The 20,181-nt window shown below is 39.4% G+C and overlaps 1 protein-coding gene across 1 annotated transcript in view; it reads right to left on the reverse strand.

The window, feature by feature from the left end:
* The window catches only part of LOC149199567 (OVARIAN TUMOR DOMAIN-containing deubiquitinating enzyme 12-like), a 223,619-nt gene that overhangs the window by 42,838 nt on the left and 160,600 nt on the right, over positions 1-20,181 (reverse strand). The window contains exon 8 of the mRNA XM_089402487.1: positions 16,063-16,147. Coding sequence (XP_089258613.1) covers positions 16,063-16,147 — 85 coding nt within the window. The remainder of the gene's footprint in view (positions 1-16,062; positions 16,148-20,181) is intronic.

The following is a 20,181-nucleotide window of genomic DNA, read 5'->3' on the forward strand; positions in this document are numbered from 1 at the left end:
TCACCCCCCCTCTCAGTATTATTTCCAACACAGATTTCCAGAAGAAAGCATGAGGAACATGGATCACGATTATTCTATGTTAGCTTCCAGACTGGAAGAAGAAGTCGCTTGCCTAGCAAGCTCTGCCTCCTCTGAGGTTTGGTATATAGATAGTGGAGCTTCCTAGCATATGACAGGAATTCAAGAATGTTTTTCAAATTATCATGAAGAAAGGGTGAATTTTCAGATCACCATGGGAAATAAGGCAAAGTGTACCCCCTAGGAAGAGGTACTACAGTCTTTCAAACCGAAGCAAGAGAGCGGCTTCGAGCAACCAATGTGTTGCATGTGCCAGGATTGGAGATGAACTTACTCTTTGTATCTCAACTTCAAAACAAGGGCTATGACATTTTATTCATTAAGGAGAAAGTATATGTCAAACACCTGAGTTGGAGAAGGAAGGCCCAGATTGGAATCAGAAGTAGCACACTGTATAGATTATAGCTAGAATCTCCAATGGCACTAATAGGCAACAATGGAGATAAAGATTTGAATGAACTATGGCACAGGAGGATGGGACACTTACACCATGGGGCTCTAAGAATTCTCAAGAAAACAATATCAGGAGTTCCAGAATTAAGTACCGAACGAGATGATGTATGCAGAGAGTGTGCTCTAGGCAAGTATGTCAAAGCAGCGTTTTCCAGAAGAAACAATAGAGCTCAGAGCGTTCTAGGATTGATACACTCAGACATCTACGAACCTATGTCCAGAAAAGCCCTTAGTGGTACCGAATACTTCATTACCTTCATCGATGACCATTCCAGGAAGACTTGGATCTACTTTTTGAAAACCAAGGATGAGGTTTTTGGTCGATTCAAAGAGTTCAAGGCTCTAGTAGAGAATCTGACAGGAAAGAAGATAAAAGTGTTGCGCTCAGACAATGGTGGAGAGTACATTGACAAGGACTTCATCGATTTTTGCGCTAGGGAAGGCATCAGAAGAGAGTGGACAACTCCCTACAATCCGGAGCAGAATGGAGTAGCAGAAAGGAAAAACAAGACTATTGTGGAAGCAGCTAGGGCAATCCTATATGATCAGGATATGCCCAAATTCTTGTGGGCAGAAGCATGCAGAACGACATTTTATGTCCAAAACAGGACTCCCCACAGGGCATTGGACAAAATCACTCCAGAAAGGGTCTTCACCAGGAAGACACCTAAAGTCAATTATTTCGGGATATATAGGAGTTTGGCGTATTGTCGTATACTCGAAGAAAAGAGAAAGAAATTAGATCAAACTGTTGAGAAAGGATATCTTATGGGATATAGCGAGAATGCTAAGGCATATAGAGTCTATCTTCCAGGGAGTAGGAAGGTAGTAGTTTGGCGAGATGTAAAGTTCATGGAGGATAGAGCTTTCAGTAAATCTCGAGAAATGCCTTCCTAGGAACAGTCAAAAGACGATCCGTTGGTCCAACCACTTCGACCAGCAGAAACTAGTACCAGCAATTCTCCTAAAAGCAAAGTTTGAAAACAGGAGGCATCTCAGGAAGAGGAAGAGTTGATAGATGTACCCACTACCAGTGAAAGAACGAGCCGGGAACTCCGACAGATTCTACGAGATGCAAAAGACTTCATTGGTGCACCCAAGAATGATAAAAGGGAGCAAAGACAACCAGACAGATACTAGGCCCTAATAGCTCAGGTTGGGGAACCCTCAAGTTTCAAGAGGTCATTTAGCATCAAGTATGGGTAGATGTTATGGTGGAGGAATATAGTTCTATAATGGTCAATGATGTCTGGGAGGTGGTACCTAGGCCTCAGGACAGGTTAGTGGTAGGTTCGAGATGGATATACAAAGTCAAATATGTTGTAGACGACAGTGTGGAGAAATAAAAAGCCAAGTTTGTGGCTAAGGGGTGTGCTCAGAAGGAAGGGATAGACTAAGAAGAAACCTTCGCCCCAGTGGCAGGTATACTTCTATTAGAACCGTGATATCTCTTGCATCACAAATGGGGTGGGAGATTCACCAGATGGATGCCAAGACAGCGTTCTTGAATGGAGTGATAGAAGAATAAGTATACATTGAACAGCCAAAGGGTTTTGAGACACATGAGAAGGAATCTCAAGTATGCAAATTAAAGAAAGCCTTGTATGGGCTTAAACAAGCACCTAGAGCATGGTATGGTCGAATTGATGGCTACTTGCAGAAGATGGGGTTCGTCAAAAGTGATCCAGATCCTAATCTCTATTATCTTATCATAGAGAATGAGCCTCTACTCCTGGTGTTATATGTGGATGATCTTTTCCTAACAGGATCATCCAAGCTCATCAAGGACTACAAGAAGAACCTAGCCACAGAATTCGACATGAAGGATTTGGGACAGATGCATTATTTTCTGGGGTTGGAATTTCGGCAGCAGAAGGGTGAGATATTCCTTGGACAAGGGAGATATGCTACAAAAATCTTGAAGAGATTCAAGATGCAGGACTGTAGACCTAAGGCTACTCCAATGATCACCAACTGGAAGAAGATTGATGCATCAGAAGATAGGGACTTTGATCACACCTTGTACCAGCAACTTATAGGGTCCTTGATGTATCTGGTCAATATCAGGCCAAACATTTGTTACGTTGTCAACACCCTCAGTCAGTTCATGGTGAAACCCAAGAGGGTGCACTAGGCAGCAGCGAAACATGTTCTCAGGTATATACAAGGAACAGTCAAGCATGGACTATTGTACACCCAAGGCAATGACATCAGGCTGAGTGGGTTCACTGGCACAGATTGGGCTGGAAGTTCAGTAGATCAGAAAAGTACAATTGGGTATTGTTTCATTATTGGATCGAGAATGACCTCTTGGTGTAGTAGAAAATAGAAATTTGTGGCTCTGAGCTCAGCTGAAGTAGAATATATGGTAGCTAGCACAACTTTGTGCGAAGCCATATGGATTCGGAAATTACTTGTGAATCTATTCAAGAGAAGGATGGAAGCGACCAGGGTTTTGTGTGATAATCAGAGTTGCATCAAGCTCTCTGAGAATCTAGTATTTCATGATCGATCGAACCACATTGATATCAGATGTCACTTTGTCAAAGATTGTTTCCAACAAGGGGCAGTGCAGTTGAAGTACACTCCTACAGGAGAACAGGTGGCAGACATCCTCACCAAGGCTCTAGGAAGAGATAAGTTTGTTTATTTGAGGGAGAATATGGGGATGGTGAAGAATCCATTTCAGTAGCAGAAATGCATAAGTATCGAGTGTTTCAGTGCAACAGTTAGCAATGGCAGTACTATGGGCAGCATGATGCATCATATTTAGAGGGGACCGCAGTACATATGTAATAGTGACAGATGCAGTGTCATGGGCAACAGTACAGGTTGCAGCAACGCAGTAGACGAGGGGCAGAGGACCGATGTCGTGGATCAATGTAGTGCTTCCATTGGGAAACACTGCTAGAGCACATTCCTCGCTAAGAGGAAGTGTTGATTTTGGGTAGCATCGGATGTGCTCTAGCTCCAAAATTTTGTGGAGGGTCTAGAATACATGAGATCTCCAAGACCCGGAAATCATTTGGGGAAATTCCACCCGGATGAGGAGTTATTAAAATAATTAATATTTTTAATGTCTAAACTTAGGAAAATAAAAATATTAATGGGTATTAATAAAGATAAGGGTGAGAAGCTTCTAAGAGACGAGGATCAAGTCTGTTTTAATCTTAGCTGTTGATTAGAGACTTAATATCGGCTGTTGATTCATCAATAGGAAAAGTATAAGAGAAGACTTGAGAATCATTTGGAGACACACCAGCAAATACTCAGAATCCCAAGGAAAATGGCTTCTCATAGAGAAGGAGATCGATTTCAAAGGGAGAGTTGCAGGGTAGAGGAAGAGAAGGGCATCAGCAGCAGTCAGTGACTAAGGAGGAGGTGACGCAGGTGTATTGAGAGACAGCGCAGAGGGAAGACGCAGTCCAAGAGATGCAGGCTGACGCAGAGGGACGCATAACCATGCAGAGTGACGCAGAAGTGATGGAGAAGTGGGAGAAGGGTCTCTAGGGTGTTAGAAAGTTTCCAAGAGAGGGATGAACCTTGTCTCAGGTGTTTTCTCTCAGTAGTATCTTAGTTTCTCTGTAAAATCATTCCTTGTAAAGCGATTAATGCTGAAGATTAATAAAACCCTCATCTGTTGCACCGATTTTCCCACATTGGGTTTTTCTGGGGACAATTGTCCAAAACAACTGCGTTGATGTGATTGGTTCTTGTGCTTGTTATTTTCTCAATGTAATTATGTAATAACTGCAGTAGAATGTATTTTAATGTTTGCTGAAGGGATTTCGTAAATAACTTATTTTGAGAAATAAGTAGGTGAAATAAATCAGTTACTGCAGTAGAATTTTGGGTTAGAAATTTTCACACATAATGGACCAATTGAAGAACATCGATAGTTTGGCTTTCACTAGAAGGGAATGGTGCCCTTGTAAGTTTCCCAGCTGCACAACCCTGACAAAATCCTTCATGATTCATGTTGAACTCGGGCATACCTGTGACCATCTTCCTTGCCCCAAATAAGGCTTTGTAATGAAGGTGGGCAAATCTTTGGTGCCATAATTCAGATTGAAGAGAAGTATCGCAAGTCAAGGCTCCAAAAGGACTTCCTCCAACTTGAAAGAGACCATCCATCCTAAATCCAAGTGTGAATGCATCTTTAGGGTTTATTTTCCAAATGTGTACCTTTCCATCAATGAATGCTACCTTGAAGCCTTTATCTTCCATTGCAGAAATAGACACCAGGTTCTTCTTCAAATCAAGCACATACAACACTTCTTGTAGATGAATGGTTTGACCTTGATTCAAGTAAAGAGTGACAGTACCTATCCCTTTCATGGGGTAGGTAGTATTATCACCAAGTATGATCTCGAAATTAGCCTTCTTTTCAACCAAATTGGAGACGGCCTCATTGTACCCAGTGAAGTGCCTTGAGGCTCCACTATCAATCAATCAATGATCCAAGATATCCAAAGGAGAGGCAGTAGATAGAGCGGAAATAAGATAAAATTCAATTTGTTTTTCTACAATATTACTTTCCTCATACCTGGAATTTCTTGTCCTCTTGTCATGTCGACCATTTCCATATCGAGCAACGGTAGCATTCTTCTTTCCTTTATTATTGAACATGTTGTTCCTTTGATTGTCATTGCCTTTGAAACTGTTGTTGTTGTTGTCATCATCCCTTGAAGAATTCTTCTTGCGAGGACAATCTCTAGCATAGTCGTCGAACCTGTTACAATTGTAGCACCTTCTTGTTCTTCCTTCTTTGAATCCTTGGACCAACATTGTTTTTCCTCTTTGCATGAGCAGAGAAAGCAGTAGGTTCATTTCCATTTGTCATCAAAACTAGGTATCCTATCATTGTTGAGAATGGTGGTGTTAAACACATCTCGTGCCCTTGAAAGGCCTCCAAGTGCAATGAGAGTGATCTCTTTATCAACAATAACTTCTCCAATAGATAATAGGTCATTCTTGATTTGTGTTATTCTCAAAAAGTAGGATTGGATAGACTCCCCTTTATCTATATTGATGTCCTTCAAGAGGATTTGATTTGCGTTGTTCACTTTGACCATCCCAACCAACTTATCATACATCTCCTTAGATGTTCCCAAATCAGAAATATATGCAACCAAATGCTTTTGAATGGAGTCTATGTTAAGTCTTTTAGCTTTGACCTCACCTTTCTTATACTTCACCTTTGCAGTAGCAGTTGCATTTGAAGGAGGCTCCATCACTCTTCTTTGCACATAGTCCATCGCATCATGCTCTTCCAAAGTCAAGTCCAACGTCATCTTCCATGCATGATAGTTAGATTTGTCCTTGAGCTTATCCTCAGATTTGATATAAGATGTTGTAGCCATTGAGGCTAGTCCAATAATCTTGACTAACAAATCTCCCTTCGTGATTGTTTTTCTCTCTCTTGCTTGGGGTTTGTCTTCACCTGTGCTCTGATACCATGTTAATTTTAGTTAACAATGGTATGTTCTATGCTTAACACAATTACTTCAATGTCCTTTAGCATCCCAATGACAATTTCCAATTTAGTTTCCAATAGCAATCACACTTGTCATTAACCATTAATCACATTGACAGTCACTGTAGATAGAACATGAAATAACAAAATGCAGAAGACAATCCAAGACAAGAGAATACCAGATTTGGCGAATGCCAGGGAAAAACCCCAAGATGGGGAAAACCATTCGATCCATTCTTCTTATTATTATATGAAATGTTCAGCAGAGAGAGTACAAAAAGTCAAAGTTGACTTGCCAAATCAAATTCAAAACAGCCCTATCAAATCTACAGTCAACTACAACCAAATTCAGCCCTAACCATAAACTCAACACTTGTCAAAGTAGCATCAAAATGTCCTCAAAGCAGCTTGGTCATAACTAGTCAAGCTCGGCCTAAACAGGAGGTCAAAGTCAGCCCAAAATAGTCCCAAAGTCAGCGATCAAACTTGGTCAAACTCTGCCCTGAAGTCTACGGTCAACCTGCAATTTATCTCTGCAGTCAAAGAGCTCATAATACCTCGGTTTCTGTGCCAAAGAGTACGACCTGCCCAAACAGAAAACTGCCCAAAAGATCGAACTAAAATTCTGCCTAGAAAGTCAAAGTCAGCACTGGTCAAACTCAGTGTTGATAATATCGGTATCGGGAAAATATCGGCGAGGGTCCGGAAAATATCTTATCGGAAATATCGGCGAAAATATCGGCAAAATATCGGCAAATATCAGCAAGCATAAAAAATGCATAATATATTCATTTTTTTCAGATTTCTAAACATATAAAGCAATAACAACATGAACTAAACACATTGGCACATAAATATGAAGAAGGCATTGAAATATATGATGTCAAATAGAAATGATACATCAAACTTCAAAGGCGATACCAAATCCTGCTGATCCCTAATAATTGTCCAATCAAGGACTCAAACAAAATAACATCACATATCCTGCTGATCCCTGATAGTGATAATTGTCCAATCAAGGACTCAAACAAAACAACATCACATATATAAAACTTTAAAAGTATTTCATCATCATGAGTTATAAACTTATATGTAGCAAAAGTTGCAAAACAAATAAAACTAGCAGCTATCTATCTGAGACCATTGGCCTCTCCCTAGCAGCTTTCTTTCTGTCTTGTTCAGCAATTGCTTCACGAGCTTTTTGTATAACCTCTGCACTAGAAACCATACAAGGCATCACATCTGCATCATATGCAGAGAGTTTAGCCAGATGGTATTTCAATCGTGTAATCCCTCCTGACATCTTGGTCCCACACAAGTTGCATGATATATATGCCTGATTTGCCCCACCAACAGCCTCCCCATACTCCCAAAATGGGTCCAAGGCTTTTGGCATATTTGACATTTGTAGTGAACTAATTCAAACCTAGGGCACAAAAAAAACAAAAAATTGGCATTAAATGAGTATAACTATACAGTGCCCAGCAAACACTCAAGAAACTATTTTAATTTTTAAAGCAACATCTTCATGTTCAGAATTTAAACAACAAAAGCAAGCATAAAAAATGCATAATATATTCATTTTTTTCAGATTTTTAAACATATAAAGCAATAACAGCATGAAATAAACACATTGGCACATAAATATGAAGAAAACACTGATATATATGATGTCAAATAGAAATGATATATCAAAGGCGATACCAAATCGTGCTAATCCCTGATAATTGTCCATTCAAGGACTCAAATGTGGAGAACCAATACAAAATAACATCACATATAATAATAAAAGTATCTCATCATCATGAGTTACATGTAGCATAACAAATAAAACTAGCAGCTATCTATCTACTGCCCTCTCCCCCTTTTACGGGAAAACATGATGGGCTGTTTGCCAGGCCTGCCCCTAGTAGTAGAAGGCCCTGACACTGCCTCTGCACCTAATGTCAAATAATGAGTGATAGGCATGGAGCTATGCTCTCCTATATCTATAGCAGAGGGTGTTGATGCTGATGCTCCCGCAGTGCCCTCCTCCTCCTGCTCCTCCTGCTCCTCCTCTAAGTGCTGCTGCTCCTCTGACTCCGAGTCCTCCTCTTGCTGCCCCTGCTCTAATGGATCATCTGCCACTGGCTCTAACCATGAAGGTGACTCCTCCAATATGGGCTCCTGAGACTCCACCCTCCACGGAGACAATACATCAATATTGTCTAAGGAAATGACATCTGGATCCACTGGTGATTCTATTTGCCTCACTTGAAGTCGGATGTTGTAATGCACATACACCAAATCGTTGAGGCGTGCGAACTCCAACCTGTAAGAGTGTCAAAAAAAGTAATGAGTCTTGACTCTTGACTCTTGACACTTGAAGGTCATAAATTAAAAATTAAAAATTACAATAAGTGTAATTGCTCAACTGAAGGCTTGAGTTCAAAGTTATACCTGTTGCGCTTTTTGGCGTGTATTTTCTCAAATACACTCCAATTGCGCTCACACCCTGAAGAGCTACATGTTTGACTCAAGATTCGTATAGCCAAATTTTGCAAATTTGGTACCCTTGCACCATAGCTTCGCCACCAAAGATCTACAACAAAATAATGAAATAAAAAATTCAAAAACTTAAAAGTTAAAAGTTAAAACATAATTAAATTCAAATTTCTAATTTCTAATGAGTGATGACTTGTCACTTACGTGGCATGAAGAGGGCCCTTTCCTTAATGGCATCATCAAAGCCAAATAGGCCAACACAATCCTTATAACTATGTATCTCGCGGTTGATTTTGCTACGAAGCTCAGAATCAGGTACCATCCTCTGAATACAGGAATGGAGCCCTTCCATCACCTCGCCATCAAAACGAAATTTGCATTTGTATGCAAATGCAGGGTTGAGGAAGAGTGTTGCTGCATGAATGGATCGATGAAGCATCCCTGTCCACCGACTATCGATCACATCCCATAACATCATCTGCCTATTAAGGCCAGCAGAACCCTTGTCTGCATAATAGGAACGAATGGCCTCCTTGGCCCTATCCATGTCCTCATACAAATAAGGCATTGCAGGCTTCTCTCCATCCACCAATCTAAGAACCTTTACTATAGGTTCGCTAACTGCACATGCTTCTTGTACTCCACGCCAAAATGTCTCAGAGTACACCATTTTTTCAATGGCTCTCCCATCAGGTCTCCTGTTGTATCTACAAGCACGCCAATCATCAGACACAAACATTTGCTTCAACTCGAACTGACATCGAAGCAAAGACTGAAGAGTAATAAAGGTTGTGGCAAAACGTGTGATGGCAGGACGCCGCAACTCCTTGTTTCTAGTGAACCTCCTCATAAGGCTAAGAACAAAAGCATGGTTATAAATAAACTTGGGGATGCTCCTAGCCATATCAACTGCCTCCTTGATGAAGGAGAGTTTCCCCATATCCTCAAGCAACAAATCAAGACAATGCGCTGCACATGGAGTCCAGAACAATGTGGGATGCCTCTCCATAAGCATTCTGCCGGCAGACACATAATTAGCTGCATTGTCTGTTACGACTTGCACCACATTCTGCACACCAATCTCCTGAATGAACCCATCTAACAACTCACATATCGTTGCTACATCTTTGATATGTTCTGATGCATCCAACGATTTAATAAACATGGTACCTTTAGGACAATGTACCAAGAAATTTAGAAGGGTCCTACCCTTCCTATCTGTCCAACCATCAGACATCACTGTGCATCCAGTGACTTCCCATGTCTGTTTCAACTCCGCCAATCTAGAGTTGATGTCCTGTTTTTCTGCTTGAAGAATTGGCCCCCGCAACTCCTCATATGTGGCACTTTTGTACCCTGGGCCCACAACAGCAATAGCATCACACATTGGTTGCCAAAATGGATTGGTTTTTGTGATGCTGAGAGGTAAGTCGCTCCAAAAAATACACCTCCCCATGACTCTATCTGCTTCTTCCTTCTCCTTTTTTTTATAAAGCGATTTTATGCCAGGTTGTGCTCCAGCTCCTGTTCGTGGAACAAAAAATGATGACCTCGCATTCACACTAGCAGTAGCGCTAGCATGTGATGGTGTGCCAGTTGTGGAGCCCCTCCCACTAGGGCCAGTAGGGCCACTACCCTGAACATCAAAATCAGGAGAAGATATCCCAAAAGATCTACCTGCACGTTCAGCTTTGTTTCTTTCCGCCTCTTCCTTCTTTCTGTCCTTTTCTTCAATTGCCTCAAGAGCTTTTCGTATAAGCTCCGGACTAGAAACTTGACAAATGCCAACATCATGTCCAGTGAGTCTAGCAAGATGGTATTTCAGTCGTGTAACCCCACCTGTCATCTTGTCCCCACACAATTTGCATGAAAGATATGCACGATTTGTCCCACCATCAGGGATCCCATACTCCCAAAATGGGTCCAAGTTTTTTGGCATATTTGTATTTTGTAGTGGGCTAACTCAAAAGGAAACCTACAGCACCAAAAAAAAATTTGGAATTAGTAACTTAATAAGTAATATATAATATTATAAGTTTTTATTAAACTTATTATATTTTTAAATTTAAAATTAAATCATATTTTTAAATTTAAATTAAATATAAAAATGAATTTTTTTAATTATTTAATTTTTATTTTGTATTTATAGGAATTTGTGAGTAAGTCTTCATTTTCACTACCATCCCAAGTTGAATTGTCCAGAGAATTTTTAAAGTATTAAATTAATAACAATAATAAAAACAAAATTTTATTTAAAATAAAATAATTCATTTTTAAAATAAAAAATTACAAATACACCTCCAAAATAAATCTATATTTATATTTTTGAGTTAAAGTTTAAATATATAGAGAGCATTAATTTTAACATAAGTCGGTAATAATAATAATAAGATTTATTTAGTTTTGATTATGAATAGGTTCTACTGTCTTTTTCAATGGAGATACTTAGATTTGCAGCGCCACATATGGCGATTGCAGAAGACTTGCAGTGTCTTGACGTCTATTACTACTAACGAATCACGAAAATCCTTTTTTCTCTCGAAATCTTTAGACATGCAGCGTCACAATATCTTTTTTCTGTCGCTATCCATGTTATTTTTTTGCATGGCTATCCAAGTCAATATCCCTTATTTCTGTCCTTGAGATACACAATATTATAAGTTTTTATTAAAGACAACGATTACAGTCTTCGTGGATTCCTGACGGTTATATATATTATATATTATAGTGGTAGCGGTGATTAAAACGAAAACTGGTAGTATTAATTTTTAAACGCATATGGTAGCGGATTGCAGAGACTGTAGGTACTAGGGCCACAGACAGCGTGAACTATATGCAACATGAACAGAGCATAAATGATAAAACACAGTTGTAAACCAGCGTTTGTATATACACTGCCATACAGTAAACGCAGCGGCACTGAAGAGTGTGAAGACGATGTCGGATTCAATGATTCATACCTTTTAAGTTTTCTTGGCAGCCAAACGGTAAACCCTCCTTCGCAGCACCGACCGGTTCCGTCTCACTCTCCAGCTCGCACGAAAACAAAATGACGGGCATCGAAAACTCAAAAACCATTTTATAAGTCGATACAACCCTAAACCGGCGATATTTACCCTCGTCTCGCGATATTTACTAAAATATCGCCGAAATTTCGGAATTCTCGCGCGAAATTCAAAACATGAAAATATCGCGATTTTTCGGGGGCGATATTTCGGCTCAGAGAAAATATCGCGATATTTGCGAATATCGCCGATATTTCAGCGATATTATCAACACTGGTCAAACTACAAGAAAGACTGAAATTTTTGGCCCTGTAATTATGTTTGAAATTCGTCCTCCTTGCCACACATGTGAGATAAAGAGTATGCCCAATAGTTGTAAGAACCAATGGGAGAAGTAAAGAGAAGAGTGTGTGAGTGACGATGATGCCAAATGAGGTGAGAGGTCACTTAGATTTATACAAGTTATTGAGGGTGAAGTGACATGTCTCTTGGGCTTCATGAGCCTACATGATGATGTGGCCAACCTTGACAATTTACACGTGTTGGTATACATTCAAAAACACATTTCTGCTTGTCCAAATTTGATGATCTTTAAATCAATTTTGGTCCTTTCGAAAAGAGGAATTCAATGCAATCATCATCTCCATCAAATGAGCTGTCCAAAGTGGAATTTGGCCCTAGTTGGCAATTTTAACAAGATAGAACTAAAAAGAGTTCCTCCTTGGAAAGCATAGAATTCAACTGATCATAATCAATCAAACTAGCATTCCTAAGAATCACTTGATAATAGGCTCAATTGTCTAGCACAATTGAGCCTAAATGTTAATAGGAACAAAATATGCCCCTAAAATGTAAACCAAATAACTCCTTAATCTTTGAGTTGTTCTCCAAAGTTCCATCCTCCCTATAGAGTCACAAAATCCTCCTCTTTCCAAACTATGGCCTCGACTCTCTCATTTTGCTACATCCTAGAGTGCACCATTATGCAAATCATCCAAAACATTATGGTTAAATTCATGTTGGGATGGGGTCATTTGATTGCTCATAAACATTATGGTTAAAATCAGAGTTGGGATGGGGTCAGTGGTTGGTTAAATTCTTTGTGGTTCAAAATGTAGCTCGCTTTCTATGGATCGTATTTTCACCTCTGGCTCGTATCAATGGATCATATCTATTTCACAATGACTCGCTAGCATTCACAGTGACTCGCTATCACAATGAAAATTCTTTGTGGTGGCTCGCTATGATTTTGTAGCTCGCATTTGGTATCACTATGACTCACATAATACAGTGGTTCGCCTTCTTATCTATGTGGTTCACAATTATATATCTATGATTCACATTGTATTTCTGAAGTAATCTATGATAGTGATTTGGAGACTTATGGCAGTGATCTATGATATGACACGGTAATGTACAATAGTCCTCATGACAATAATGTATGGCAGTAATCTTGACAACAGTGATAACAGTAATTTGTTTCTATGGCAAAGACCTTGATACATATGTAAATGGTAGCATCCTTTGATATAATCTAGACATGACAATAACCCTAATATTACAGTGACCCTAATATGAAAGTAAACTTATGGCAGTGAATTTAATACATGACAGTGATCTATATGTATGGCAGTGACTTTGATAAATGGCAGTGATATATATGTATGGCAATGACTTTGATTCATGACAGTGACCCTGATGAGTGACATGGCAGTGATCTTGTATGGAAGTGACCTGGTTATATGACAGTGACCTTGCTGTTATGATATATGATTACAGTAAGATATCTGATGACAGTGACCATGGTCTTATGATGACAATGACCTTGCTCTTATGATACATGATAGTAATGATGACACTTGACGGTGATGATGTTCCTTGATAGTGAAGACTCTTGATATTGATGACACTTGTTGAGGCAACATGGATGATGGTACTTGAGACAGTGAGCTTGTTTGATTATCGAAGGTCAAATTATTCAGTTTACAAACAAAGTTGTGAACTGGCTTGGGTTGGCTCTAGGAGGCCTGATGTGATTGTTGTATCTCATTCTTATTGTACTTTGAATCACAGTTGAACAATTGATGAATATCTAAGAAGAAGAATTTGGTTGGGTTTTGCCCCTTGTGGGGTTTTTCCCTAGTCTCTTACCTAAATCCTGGTGTCTCTATTGCGCATGCTTTTCTTTTATTGTTCTTTATTGTTCCACTGCATTGTTGATGTTATTGTTCTCTCTACATAATTGCTAACGAAGAAATGATGTTATGGGGTGAATGTTATATGAAAATGTTGAAAATTTTAAAATCACAATTATCTACAGCAGAGAACAACCTAGCCCTAAATATTAACATAAGATGAGAGGGGCAACGCCACCTTTAGAGGCACCAAAGTCCAGAGTGATCAAACCCCGAACCAATAAAAGGTTCGACAAACAACTGATGTTGGAGTTGGAGGCCCACATGAACAACAACCGACAAGCAAGAATTGAGGAGATCGACTGATAGAAATGCTAGTTCAACTTCAAGAAATGGACCATCAGCGATGGAAAATGGAGAGATGGCTTCACTCTAATGCCATGCGATATGACGAAAGTACAAAGCATTGTGGTACAAAAAGACATCGAAGGACAAAATAATGATTCCCATCTCCCACGAGCTCTTGAGGGCAAGTGGCAAGAGTGGTAATAGGGGGAGTTCACCAAGTACATTCAGAAGAATCATATGTATCAATTTCATAATGGCTTTCTGCTGTCTATGGTAGCACTTCCAACTTTACCAAGGGTGAACTTGCCACAACTTTGACAAAGAACCCATATTTTGTGAATTTGCTTTTGATGGGATTTTGACAAGACTATCACAGCAGAACACGCACTGCATATTTACAACACTTGTGCATAAGTCACTAAGGAACCACCCTCACAGCATGCACTGCCACCATCCCATCTAAGACCTTGGTTTAATTTTTTTTAGCCCTAGTGTGTCAATGAGCAGTAGCATTCAGATAGAGAAACCCTAAGTGTATTTGCTGTAATTTTTGGATATAATTTTGAAATTTTGTATGTTTTCCAAACTCTCCCTTATTCAAGACAAAGAAGGCTTTGACGGTGGGGGGGGATGTTACTAGGCTGGTGAGTTGATCAATTGTAAAAGAGTCAATTGACTGTGAAGTTCAGTTGATCAAACAATTAGGTTGATCGACCACTAGGTCAGGCTGACCAACCAAGGTAGATAAAGATAGTCGCAGCTACCTTCCACTGATGCAAATGTATGCATCCACAATGTAAAAAATTGCTATTGATTAGATATAACAAAGACAAATTCTTGCTGGTTCCACTACTACTTTTCTCTTCATCCTTCTATGTAGGCATGCTTGTGTATTTTTTGTGTAATACCTGTATATTATGGCTGTGTGACTCCGCTACTGGTAACCTATAGTTTGTAATCCCACAGATTACAACAAGTGGCATGCCCTTGTTAAGGAATATGGCCTCCTTGCTCCTAATCGTTTCTTCATCCTGGAGTTGCAAGAACTTATATCAAAAACTAAGTTATTTAAAATGAACATTGGGATGTCAAGACTTTTTTGGAGGGATTGATAGTGGTGCTTTGGCTATTCGCTTATGCAGTGTGATTCACATTCTGTACTCCGTGCTTCATCAGAGACAGCTGCTATCCCCAGTCCTTAATGTTCGATGGCTCTCTAGAGACTTGGAGGATAGATCAATTTATTACTCTTCACAAAGTATGGTCGATTCGGCTTTCCTACAAGCTGAGGGGATTTTCATGGTTGGCAATACACCAAGGGGTTTCGTCAAAGGCCAAGCTAGCCAAAAGTGGGCTTTCTAATGGCCTTTTCCTTGTTTGCCAATGCTCAGAGACTGTTAAGCACATCTTTTGAGAGTGTTAGTTTGTCAAGTAGTGTTGGAGGTTTCTTGAGGATCAATGATTAGGGTTGGTTCAAGACAGGACTTGCTAGAGGCTTGCAATAATTGGTGATTGCCACTCACAGGTTTGAGGTTTCTCCTGCATTTGCACCAATTTGGCACTGCCTAAGGGTTTCTACCTTCTTTTTCTTTGTAAATTAGGTGCAAGGCTGTTTTTGCTCATGAGGTGGGTTCTGTGTCTTCCTTTTGTTCTCTATGGCAGGATGAGGATCACCATAAGCTCCTGGTTAAATAATCTCTTTTCATAAAAGATGCATGATATTTAATTCCATCTTAGTATTCTGATTTTATTGCAGCACTAATTGGTCTAAGAAAGAGGATATGATCTCCATTGGACATACCCTTCTATCCTTTGTTCAGATTTTTGTAAATATAAAACATACTTTTCTAGATAAAAATACACTACATACATGTTCAATTTTAAAGCTCTATGTATACCAGTGAATATTTCCTTTCAAACATCATTGGAAATGTTTTTACTAACACAATAACCTAATTGAGGATTCAGGTAACCTAATTAGTACACCGGACAATGCTCATTGAAAAAAATTGTAATTGTAACAATAAATCAGTCTGCTTAAACACTGATATTAATAAATTCAAAGGCCTTTTAGAACTGGAACCTCTCTGTGGACTCTGCTGTCTTGGCATGATCTCAATAAAGCAAGTGTCCCTGAATGATGTAAGCAAACATATTTTAGCGCTGAACTGCACACACAAGAGAAGGAACCACCATATCAGTCGTTTAAGCATTCAAAACCTCGTAACCAACAACAGCACTCTGTATTAAAGACTGGGAATCATTTATAAAGGAAAATTTGTGCACGTCATGAATATAAATACCAGCAATTGATAGTTAAAAATGTTTCTATAGTTTATAGTAACTCCATATATTGTGGAATTAATGCCATAAAAGTACAAGAATATATCAGATAACTAATAACAACCTTATCGGAGATAAGTGATATAGAAACATTAAAAGTCATTAAAAAGAAAAATATGGAAACAAGATCGAAAACTACTTGAATCACAGCTTGATACATGAAATAATGGGCCAGAAACGAAATGCAAACAGAATAGAAAGATAGGTTACCTAAAGAACCACTGTAAACAAACAGAGTTGTAAAAACTATATCTGCAGAGAACCACACAGCCTAGAAAATATCAGTTCATAATATGGGGTCAACTCTTGATTGTATATTTTATCTCCTGTCGTAGACAAAATTAATCTTTCGAAGGAGGATTTCCATCATTCCTTGAGCTTTTGTTTAAATTGTGTATGTCTATATTGGCTGCAATTCCTCTATTTATTTTGATGTTAATAGTCGCCACTACCACAGGTCCCTAGTTCATTGTTGTTGCTGCACTTCTGAAAACTTGCTATGAACTTCTGTGAGTTAGCTCCCCAGTTTCTACAAGTTTAAATGAACATTTTAGAATGACATTGAAGTTTGTCTACCCTATTTTAGCCATTCTTTTACCAATGTTGTGGTTTTGAAGGACACTAGAGAAAATTAAATTGAAGTGTCTGACATCTTAATGGTAAAACTTTCTGAAAACTACCACTACAATTGATTCTCCGTGTTACATGCTTAAGGCATGGAATTCAATCTACTAATGATCATTCGCATGGTCCTTGAAAATCTTGGCTCACCTAGGCCAAGGTTTAGAAAAAAATTGTAGAAATTTCCCTACAGATCTATCTCTCTACTACCATGTAGAAAATCTGTATGTAGGTTAACCCGATAATGCAATATAAATCAAAGCAGAATAATATAACCTACTTCTACTATCAAAATTTTTGCAGAAGCTTAAAAATCGAGCTGAACACATATAACCAGAAGAAGAAGAATCAACACAATACACATGAAAATACTTCGGGGAAAGCCTCAGCTAAAAACCCCACTATCTGTATTATCATACAAGGTGGGAATACATAGAAATTATACAAAGCCTTAGCTCTCACAGCTAGCCAGCTCTCAATACAATCCTCACAGATGCTCACAAGCAATCAAAGCTTCTCACAAGCCTTCATCTCTGCCCTCCAAGCTCCTATTTCCTTGCGTTGTTCCTAGTGGATGATTCTCCTTAGCAAGTGGAAAACCAATCTCACATAGTGCTCTAACACACTGTCAGAACTACGCAATCCTCAAGGAAGTATTTCCTTCTGCATGCATGAGTTTTCTTTATAGGAGAAAACATGCAACTAATAATACATTGTCCTTGACTTTAATCTCAACTGGGCCTTTCTCAGAATAGACATGCATGAGTTACTAATGAGGGAATCTTCAGTTATCTGGAGTACACTAGTTGAGTGCATGCATGGATCCACTGACTGATAACTCACAATTAGTTCCTCAAATAGTTTGGAACTAATTTAACTAGACTTAACTCAGTAAACTGAGTTAACTAATTACAACTCAGGTATAACTCAACCTTATCTCCTTAATTAAGGGATAATCTCCTTAATTTAAGGGATAACACTCGCATGACTTCAGAAAGACTTCTAACTTGAATTTCTCCAACTAATTAATCCATAATGAATTAATTAATTATTTCCAAGCAGCTGGTGAGACTAAATTCGATTTTAATTCACAATTTTAATTCAAGGACAAATTAAAATTTGAATTTCTGGATTCTATTTTTATCATTTCTTGTTGCTATTTTCAACACTCCCTCTCAACAAGAAAGGAATTCAACTCGATCACGATCGTGAACCTTTGGAATGTTATGCATGCAACACTTCTCCCTAGTGTTGTTGCTCCAACAACTTCAGAAACAAAAAAACAACATCCAACCTGAAATAGTATGATGGATCTGTCATCAGTCTCGGACTGCTATTGCCTCTAACAACTGAAAACTTTGCGCTTCTGCTGACTCTGCATTTTTGCACTATTGTCAATCCTTCTCTATGCTCTTCAGTATCTTACTACTCTAGCCTCTATCACTTTGATCTCTGACTGCATCAATCCCACCGATTCCTCCTGCTATGTACTTTGGGCTCCCATAGCAAGGTACGATCCATGCGCTAAAACCTCTCAATGGACCCTGCCCAATTTCAGCCTTCTTGGGACTACCACTTCACATCGCCCCACCTCACACCTGGAGGTATGGCTGCATGTGATCCCTCTGCCCCTTGGACCGAAATCCCCCCCTAATGGAGATATTTGCATGAGTGGATCTCTTCACTCAGTCTCCTCTCTGCTTCTCCAATTGTGGCTCCTCCACAATTGTCTAAGACTTCTTCTGGGGTTGCATGTGGAGAGGTAATTTACTCTCCCTCTCAACCACCAAGTCTCTAACATTTGCCTTGCTCCTCAAGGCTTTGCATGCATCTTGAACCTCAAGAGCATACAGGTTCTTAACTCGTGAACCGATCTGTTTCACCTGTCTCGTGATGATATGTCTAAGGAAAACCTTTCCCTTACTAAAGACAACATTGTAGCCTTTGCCCTCCAACATCGCGACCGATATCAAGTTCTTCTTCAGTCCAAGCACATACTTCACATCTGTCAAGGAAATAGAAGCTTGGAGGGCAGAGAGGAAGGCTTGTGAGATGCTTTGATTGCCTGTGAGCATCTGTGAGGATTGTACTGAGAGCTGGCTAGCTATGAGAGCTAAGGCTTTGTATAATTCCTATGTATTTCCACCTTGTATGATCATACAAATTGTGGGGATTTTAGCTGAGACTTTCCCCAAAGTATTTTCATGTGTATTGTGTTGATTCTTCTTCTTCTGGTTATATGTGTTCAGCTCAATCTTTACCTTCCGCAAAACCTTGATAGTAGAAGTAGATTATAGTATTTTCCGTTGATTTATATTGCATTATCGGGTTAACCTACATACAGATTTTCTACATGGTAGTAGAGAGATAGATCTATAGGGAAATTTCTACATGGTATCAGAGCTATGAACAGTATACGGAGAAGAGAATTCAAAGTTTGAAGTTCAGGGTTGCAGGTTGAAATCGAATTCATATCATACTTCGGTTGGCCAATGGCGTTCTATGGCTTGAGACTCGAGTATGCCTTGGAAGGTAGCTCGAATTACATAGCATGGAAAGATAAAATGGATGTTGTATTAGAAGAGAATGGCTTGAAGGATTTCATTGATCAAGAAATCCCAAAGCCAGCTTCAACTAATGCACAAGAGTTGGCTGAGTGGAAGAAGTGTGTGGCGAAGGCAAGATGGATCATCCTTGAGGGAGTTCGAGACCATATTGTCTCGAGTCTCCATGGGAAGGATACTCCATTTTCAATGTGGAAGACATTGAAGGACCTCTACCAGAACAGTAGCGACCAGAGGAAATTGGCACTCAAGGATAAGCTTCGAAGAATCAAGATGGAGAAGGGCGATACTATTTCCACATATCTGAACAAGCTCACCACCTGCAGAGATGAGCTTGGCAGTGTGGGAATAATTACTGTCGATGATGATATGGTGAGCCTCACTCTCCTTGGCTTTCCAAAGAGCTGGAATAGCTACCAGGACTCTGTGAATAGAAGGGAGAAACTGTCGGATTGGGAACGACTGTGGTCGGATCTAATGCAGGAGGAGATCAAGAGGAGCACACAAGATGGTTCTCCATCCAAGGATGATGATGAAGAAAATCTGGCCTTAGTGTTAAAATTGGCAACTAGGGCCAAACTCCATGTGGGTCATCTTATCAATGGAAGCTGATATTTTTCTTGGATCCCTCTCATCGAGAGGCATAGGATTGATCATTAGATCATCCGATTCCA

This window comes from Pinus tabuliformis, chromosome 2_1, assembly GCF_031772625.1.
Source record: "Pinus tabuliformis cultivar Carrire ecotype Pingquan chromosome 2_1, CPIR1, whole genome shotgun sequence".
Classification (NCBI taxonomy): domain Eukaryota; kingdom Viridiplantae; phylum Streptophyta; class Pinopsida; order Pinales; family Pinaceae; genus Pinus; species Pinus tabuliformis.